The sequence below is a fragment of the Cervus elaphus genome, chromosome 23 (genome assembly GCF_910594005.1).
Source record: "Cervus elaphus chromosome 23, mCerEla1.1, whole genome shotgun sequence".
Classification (NCBI taxonomy): Eukaryota; Metazoa; Chordata; class Mammalia; order Artiodactyla; family Cervidae; genus Cervus; species Cervus elaphus.
This window is the reverse complement of record NC_057837.1, coordinates 71487501-71496380: the sequence shown is the minus strand read 5'-3', so window position 1 is coordinate 71496380 and position 8880 is coordinate 71487501. Positions and strand designations below refer to the sequence as shown.

The 8880-nt window shown below is 44.2% G+C and overlaps 1 protein-coding gene across 1 annotated transcript in view; it reads right to left on the bottom strand.

Moving 5' to 3' along the window:
- Positions 1-1026: 1026 nt before the first annotated feature.
- Positions 1027-8880, bottom strand: part of IFT52 (intraflagellar transport 52) — a 29410-nt gene continuing 21556 nt past the window's right edge. Inside the window, 5 exon segments of the mRNA XM_043883871.1 lie at positions 1027-3019; positions 3022-3034; positions 4777-4922; positions 6861-6969; positions 8105-8192. Coding sequence (XP_043739806.1) covers positions 2994-3019; positions 3022-3034; positions 4777-4922; positions 6861-6969; positions 8105-8192 — 382 coding nt within the window. The 3' untranslated portion in view covers positions 1027-2993.

The following is an 8880-nucleotide window of genomic DNA, read 5'->3' as shown; positions in this document are numbered from 1 at the left end:
GCCACTATGCCTGATTTCCAGCTTGCAGGAAATAAAGGAGATGAAGGGACCATAGACACCATGATGAAGCCATCAGATTTCTAGAATGTGTGACACCTAGTTTAATCTCTTCAAAAATTCAATGTTGGGGCAACCCTGATGGTCCAGTGCTTAAGACTGCACTTCCACTGGTTGGGGCAGTTCTGTATGCTGTGAGGCATGACCCCCCCAAAAAAAATGTCACTTTAAAAAAAAAAAAAAACTAAAGAAAAAGGAACACAAGGTTGGGAGAGATTTCATGAGACTAGAGACAATGAAATCCAATATGTGACTGGATCCTAGCTTGAAAAGAATACAAAACACATTTTGGGGACAAATGGGGAACATCTGAATAAGTATTAAATACTAGATATGATAATGGTATACTGTAGTTACACAGTGATGTATTTTAAGGGGTCAAGTGTTATAAAAGACTGAAACTTAATTTCAAATGTTCAGCAAGAAAAATTATACACACATACATTTAGTATATATGGCAGTATGTTAACTTTTGAAAAGTAGGTTTATTGTACTTCTCTTTCCACTTTTCTGTATTTCAAATTTTTCATAAGAAGTTGGGGGAAAGCATACCTCATTGCCACAAGTCATCCATAGATGAAGGGGAAAAGCAAGTTCATGGCAAGACAGGCCTTGCCCCTTCCAAGGAAACAAGAATTCCTGAGTTAGGAGTGTGATGGGAGAAGCTCCAGGTTAGCAAGTAGGCAGGTAGTCACTGCTCCTCTGCCCCTGTCTACAAGGCCCCTGTGTCTCCACTGGAAAGTTAATTTGGATTAGATCTAAAAAGTTCCTTCTAAAACTGTAGATATGAGCACATAGGTACAAAGAACGGAGTCGGGGTTACCAGAGAGGAAGGGACTGGGGGCAGGGGGGAAACACTAGGAAATACAGAAGTAGGAGTGTACACATGAAACTTGCAAACCAAGGTTACCTCAAAAAATAGTAAAATTGTATTTATCTATTGCTGCTTAACAAATCACTCCAAATTAGTGGCTTCAACTGCTATCTTATTAGGTTTATAGATTGTGTGGGTCAGGAATTCAAAAAGGTCAGAGCAGGGACAGTTTGCTCCATAGCATCTGGGACCTCAGCTAGGACAATTGGTGACTCTTCACTCACGAGTTTAGCAGGCAATGCTTGTATAGGTTGGCTGTTGGCCAGAACATAACATCTATTCATGGCCTATCCACCTAGCCATCCAGGTAACCTCAGACTTCTTGCATGGAGGCTTGTGACTGTAATGATGAGTATCCCAAGAGAACCAGGCAGAAGCTGTATAGCCTTTTATGACCTAGCCTCGGAAGTCAGTGTCACTTCCATGGTGCCACAATCAGAGGCACGGATCACGGACCTCACCTCTCAATGGCAGGAGCACCAGGCCCAGAGTGTATGAGAAGAGCACATGGGTTGGGAGGTAATTTTTGAGCACGTTTTTGGAGTGTATTCCAAATATATTTCCACAACACTATGCTGTTCCATAGCTGCTTGTCCCCAGTAGGCCCTTGGATTCTGCCCTTTCATCAGAGTGGTCTCCCCCGTCCCCAGTATTCAATGAAGAAACCCTGCACTCAGGCTTGAGTGTGTGAGAAAATGGAAGCCTACAAACACAGCTTTAACATGAATAAATAAGTCTTTTGGAATTCAGGATGTGACTTGAGTCTTTCTTCCCAAGGTTTTAAATTAAAAAAAAAAAAAAAAAATTCATTCCTTGACAGTGTATTCTGGCTTCAGTGATCAACTCCATGTGAAAAACTAAGGTATTAAGACTGGACATCTTTTCTAAGCCTCATTTAGGGACTTCTAGCTATTGACTGGTTATTACCACTTCCATGAATTGACATTGTCTCAGTTGGTTCTCATGCTCCAAACAAGTTCACCCTTTAGAATCCCTGTCTTCCATTAGCTTCACCACTGTTCCAGGCAATCAGCCTCAAGATGTTGCCAACCTGACCTTCAACACCCAGACCAAATCTATTTCAGAATGCCAGGTTTCTTACAATAGCATCTTAGGAACCTTTTTTTTTTCCCTTCAAATATTTTGGCTGTACAACCATAGCATGTGGGATCTTAGCTTACTGACCAGGGATCAAACCTGTGCCCCCTGCATTGGAAGTGGAGTCTTAATCACTGGACCGCCAGGAAAGTCCCTACAACAGCATCTTAAATCCCTGCCCTCGTTATTTCCTCTTGGGGTTACATGACGCCCCCAAGGGCCTTCCTTCCACGCTTCCTACCTTTACAGAACCCACCAGTTAAGCTACTCCCATTGAACCACATCCCTTACATACATGGTGGTGGATCTGCAATCTTTGTCTTTCAGGCTTTCCCTAAAGCTGGTTCCTAGAGTATCCAGTACATTGTGCACTTCCATATTGACTGTCACACTCAAGCAAGTACAATCTCTCCCATTGTCCTTGGGACAGATGATCACCTTTTGTCCTATATTCTAACCTAAAATGATAAAACTGAGTGGTTCAGGAGCTCAAAGGAGGGGGACAAACTGTGGGCTAAGACAACAGCCTCCAAATGGTTGAGCCTGTGGGCAGCTGGGAGGTGAAGGAGTGAGTGATCTATGTGAGGAAGATACCTACCAACTATTTTACCTTCCACCAGTGCCACCTGGGAGGCCTATTCATAGGCATAGTGGGGCAAACAGACTGTGGGTTAAGTTTGTTTTTTATGCTTTTGATAAAAGAGAATCACATCTAAAACTGGAAAGGAAAGATTTCAATGAAAGACTGATGCATCAATTGTCAAAATACAGATTCAAACATTTAAAAAACAGAACATATCTTACATAAGAAATGTTGTCCCTCTCTGGGCACTACAGAAGATGCACAGACCTTCCCACAGGTCAGAGAGGAAAAACTGTACAGACAGTTTTCATAAAAAACAGAGATAATTCAAAAAGTTTACAAAGAATCAGGAGGCAGAAGATGCTTCAAGAGGCCTGGTCCTCAGAAGTTGTTCTGGAATGCCGTGTGTCAATGTCATGTTCCTGGAGGAGGGAATAAGACAGAATGTTAGTATTCCAGTTCAAAACCTAAAATGTGAGCTCTGTTGTTTTGGACTTTGATGAGCGATTCTAATTGGGACACATAGGTAATCTCTGGCTTTAAGGCTACATCCAGCCCAAGGATCAAGTTTTCATGACCAGAATAGGGCTCTAACCACAACCCACCACCCACCATGATGAGTGGGGAGCAAACACAGTTGAAGGTACTGATGCAAACACCACAGCAGACTTCTTACCTTGGCCCTGGGGGCCTGACCCTGCCTCGTCAGCAGTGTAAGTACTGCTGGGCATTTACTTGGCCCCCTCTCCCCCATGTCAGTGCTGAGCAGGTTATCAACACCTTGCCTCGGAGGTGCCTTCCTGGCACTTATCTGAAGAGTACTGTAAATGCCCATATATTCCTGCCTTGCCCACTGCATGGAGCTCAGACAGCAAGGACTGCGTTCACTGCCGTAACCCTGACATCAAGCACCATGCTAGCACACGAGGCCTACAGTATAAATACCCAGCAGTGCCAGCGCCCACCAGCGGTGGCTCAGACCCTAGTCTTTCTCTTCAGCATCTAGAATGTGTGTGTGTGTGTGTGAAAAATGGATTCTCTTCATACTGTTTTATAGCCCTTTCCCCCCATCCCACTGCTGTATCATGAATGTCTTCCCAAGTGCTTGAACATCCTTCTAAACGTTCTTAATCTTATGTATGCACCCTAGGTACTTAACTAGTTCCCTACTGATGGTTTTCTTCTATGAAAACAATACTTTGCTGAGTATTCTGACTGGTAAATCGACATGTATTCAGGATTATATTATTTCTTTATTTTTATTTTTTGGCTGTGTGGTGTGGTACTTGGGATATTAGTTCCCTGACCAGGGATTGAACCTGTGCCCCCTGCAGTGGAAGTGTGGAGTCTTAACCACTGAACTGCCAGGGAAGTCCCAGGATTGTATTATTAAGACAAATTCTGAAGATTAAAATTGCTGGGTCAGAGGTATCCATGTATTTCAGGGCTTCTGAATATCCTAAAAACTATCTCCATAAAAATGGAACCAGCTTATTCTCCAATCAGTAGTATATAAATGAATATCCATTTACCAGCAGTGGTTGGGCATTTAATTTTAGAAATCCTGTCCCAAGGACAGACAAGATGAAGGACTGGCATAATAAATTTTAAGTCCTCAGTCCAGGGCAAGATGATTTCTATCCTCATATCCTGCTGCTCTGTCCTTGGCTAAGTTCTCTTCTGTCACACGGGCATCACTGCTGTTCCTCAAACGAGCCGAGCAGAGTCCAGGCTTCGGGACTCTGCACAGGTCTTCTCTCTGCCCAGGACACTCATCTCCCAGCTATCTCCGTGGCCAGCCCCCGAACACCTGCCAGTCCTGGCTCCCATGCCAGCTCTGGAGTGTGTGTGGCCCACCCTGACCACCCCTGAATCTTGCCACATTCAGGACACTAATCCCTCTGACCCTGCTCTGTTTTTATACCACGTTTCATCTCCTGGCATCCTGTGTGATTTAATACTTAAGATACTATGTTGATTGTTTACTGTCTGTCTCCTCCAGCTAGAATACACATTCCATAAGCGCAGAAATCATCACCTGTTTTGTCCACCTAGTAGACAGTGAAATACCGACAGAATGAATGAATGGCATATAACATGAGAAGTCCAGTATATGGATGATATCCCTACTTGACCACTTGAGTGGGCCTTCTGGGCTCTGTACCTGGTTCAACTTCTTGAACTCCACCACTTGGAAGAAGATGTGCTCAAGGATATGTTTGGCATCTTGCCGGTCCTTTGGGAGCTTATTGGTGACTCCGAGGATGTCGCCACACTTCCTGACATAGAATTCCAGGTCTTCTTCAGTACCTGAGCACAGTTGGGGTGGTTAGATTCATCCTTGATTCTGCCCTGCCCCAAGTACAGACTTACTGTGGTCTGGATATCCCGGTAGGGTTCCTACATCTCTCAAGGTCACACCTCTCCCTTGGGTAATGTGACCAAAGGACTCAAACAGTGATAGACTGTAGAGATCTCTAATGTGCTGTTTTTGTAAATTAGTAGGCCAGAAGTGTGACACTCCTAGATAGAATAAAGCTGCACTGGTTCTGGCTCACTATGCCCAGATCCAGCATTCCTACATTACAAAGAGGAGGAGCACCCAGCAGGAAATGAAATTACCATTCTCTGAATGCCACAGGGACCATTATGAGAAGGACATATGGATATTTTAAAGAGCATTTATTATAGCAATGTTATAGAAAAGGAATGAAAGAGAAAATCACCCATAATTCTCTGAAACAATTTCCGGCTCTATATCAAGAATGGATAGTCATTACTGCCCTTCTTACACTAGACTGTAACTTCTTTCTTTTTACCCTCTGACTTGCATTTTTAAAGTTATGGTAGAAATGATATCTCATTCTAATCCCCACCAATACTATCTAGGATAAATACTGCTATGTATGCCTGCATATCTACATGTGTAAAAAAAAATCCCTACATGTGTAGGGATCAGACTACAATAGTTCTGTAAGTTGTCTTTATCATTTAATGGTGTAACATGGACATTCCATGTCAAAGCCTATGGTCATCTTTCAACAGTTTGTTTCATATATTTTTTTTTTAAACCAGTCTTCCTACTGATAGGCTGTTAGACTGTTGTCAATTTTTTGAATGATACAATTAATAGCTCTATAGGTGTACCTTTTTGTTTTGCATTTCTACAAGAAATTCTGGAAGATAAGACTGCTAGAATCAGAAATGCTGGGGCAAAGCATCTAATCCTTCACAGGTCTATTATTCCTACAGGGTAATTACTGGGTCTTACTAATATCTGATTGCGCAGCACCTACCACAATATCTGGAACGGAACAGAAATGCAGTGTCTGACACTGAACTGTGTTCACTTTTGCATACTCCTCTCTCGTCTCTGAGCATATACAGATGTTTGCATAGTTGAGATCCAACCACAGGTACAATTTTCTATTTTGCTTTCTTCATTTAGGAATCTCCAGTTCACTCAGTGTCCCCACCCCGGGCTTTGTAAAGCTCTTTTATAACGACTACGTTTTATCCCACTGACTGAATGCGACACAGTTTACTGCCATTCCCCTGTGACTGAACACTAAGGCTATTCCCAACTGTATTTTGTTTTTTAAATAAATAAAGTAGTCGTCTCATCCGTATACCTTCACTTGTCTCCCTGGGGTGGATTCCCAGGAGTGGGGTCACTGCCTCGGAATGGACGGTCACTTTTATGTCTCTGAGCACACGTGTGCAGGCCCACGTGATGTGCTGGGGGCAGAGCGCGTTAGGAGTAGCCCTGGGCTGAGAGTCGGAGCGCCACTCACGGAGCAGCTGTGAAGCCCGGGACCTTTGCTCACCCGTGGGTCAGGGTGGGCACACTGGACTCTCTAGGGTCCCTTCCAGTCTGAAGTCTCTGTAATTCTTTTGGACCTAACTGAATCTTCTTATTCAAGTGCTCCTATGACCTCTGGCCTAGATTTGCTATGTGGCAGCCAAGGTCAGGATTCATCCTGGGGTCACTCAACAGGTCAGAGATAAAGACTCACAGGAATTAAAGCTGAGATTCTGGCCTCCGCTTGGCCCTGCCCTCTAACTCACTGAGCTAACTGGCTCTTACAGTCAACATCATTTACATGAAATAAGAAAAACTGTCATTTTATATACTCCCATTCCTATTTTCTTCTCCGTAAACAAACTAAACTTTCTCCCATGGCAAATCTCAGAAATTCACAATTTACTAAAGATCACAAAAGAAAACAAAAATTTGACCAAACTCACACTTATTGGTAATCTGAGCAAGCCGGGCCTTCTCAGAGGAGAACGTCTCATCTAAGTCAAATAGCTCCAGCGGAGGAGGTGGTAATTCCCTGAAAGTAGGAGGGAAAACCTAAAAGGCAATGAGGTCTTTTATGAAAGAGCATATCCAGAGCCGTAACTGACAGGAATGAGACAGAAGGAAAACAAGAGGATGGAACGCCCAGCGCCCGTCACCCCTCCGCCCTAACCCATGAGGCCACAGCAAGCAAGATGGCGGCACACTGGAGGCAACCCAGCAGAACCAGCTCCAACCACACCACCGAGCCGACCAAACGGGCGTCCCAGCGCCCAGTAACTTGTTCAAGGACACAAAGCTTGGGGCTTCTCAGGCTTTTATTTGTGTTGAGTTTTTGATTGTTTCTCATCTAATCATGACAGAAATTAGGGCAACGGATGTAGATTAATATAGAAAGTGCTGAACTTAAGAGCCAGAGTTCACAGGCATGAACCAGCAGTGTGCTGCTAAATGCTGAGCTATCACTTAAAACAAGAGGCCTGATCTGTAGCATTTGTCATTTTCTGTTCTATAAACACCTCCACCATGGCCAATTTTCAAGCTACCAAGCTGTAGCCAGTTAACTGCCTTGTAACATTCCAGAATATAGGAGGATAAAACAAATTTTTTAAATACTCATTTATTTATTTAGCTGCACTGGGTGTTAGTTGTTGGATCTTTATTTGCAGCATGTGGGATCTAGTTCCCTGACCAGGGATCAAACCTGGGCCCCCTGCATTGGGAGCATGGAGTCTTAACCACTAGACCACCAGGAAAAAGTTCAGCATAAGACAGTTCCAAAGGCAAGTGGAGCTTATGTTGAACTGGAATGTTGAAAAATAACCTGTAGACACATGGTTGGCCCCTGGGCTATGAGAACTGTGCTATGAATCTCAGTGCCTGCTGCCTGGAAAGCTCAAAGCTTTCTAGCACAAAGCTCTTCCTCCTTTTCACCCAGGAATTCTCATATATGCCCTCAACCCAACAGGATGGGAAATGTTTAGCAGCCAAAGAGGTCCACGCCCTTGATTCCTCAGTTGAGAACCACATCAAATGGAAGTACCTGTAGAATACTAACAGGCTTGGTCTCTGCATATTTAGAGCCAGACACACGTGACCCCACGAGGAGGCCTGTTCCACGTGAGGCCAGCTGGCAAGGGAAGGGCAGACCGAGGTTCTGCAGCCAGATGCTCCACGCACACCTACTCACTGCTGGCTGAAGGGCTGGCAGCGGCGTCTCAAACTGAGGCTGGATGAGCTGGAGAGGTTCGTGTTTCACGTTGAGCTGTTCATAAGCCCTGTGTAGAGAAGATAAAAATGTGGGAATCAAGATGAGACACCAAGGCAAAGCACATCTAATTGATCACACCGTGCTCTTCTCCACTGAATCAGGCAGTGTAGCATCTTGGCAAAAAAAATTAAAATCACACAAAATGCGCTGTTACATGCAATGGAATGAGCCTTTCAGACATCTCTATTGTAGTAGACAGTGTGACTTTATCAAGAATTGAAAGGGAAAGTTCTGTCAAGTTTCCTATCAGGCTTCTGAATAGGCTTCTAATTTTTACCCACCGGACACTGAATTCTGCAACTCATTGTGTTTCCTTATTTGTTTTCACCATTAAGAGACAGGAGTCAAACCTGAAGTCTGAATAGAGCCGCAGGATATGCACTTCTGTGTGTCCATTCACTCCATAAACATTTACTGAACACCTACTGTGTGCCAGTCAGTTTTATCCACCAGGAGTCCAGCAGCAGGGGACAAAAAAAAAGAGACCAAGGCAGGCCCTCAGGGGACTGACATTCTAGCGGAAGAGAGACACCCAATAAACAAAAGCTATAATGCCAGGGATTAATAAGCATTAGGAAGAAAAGCAGATCAGGAGAGAGGGACAGAGAGAGGGGAGGGGTGGGAGTGCAGCTGGTCCGAGCTGCCCGTAGTGAAGGCAGGGCCGGGGCGTGCAGCCACCCTCAGAGGTGTCCTGG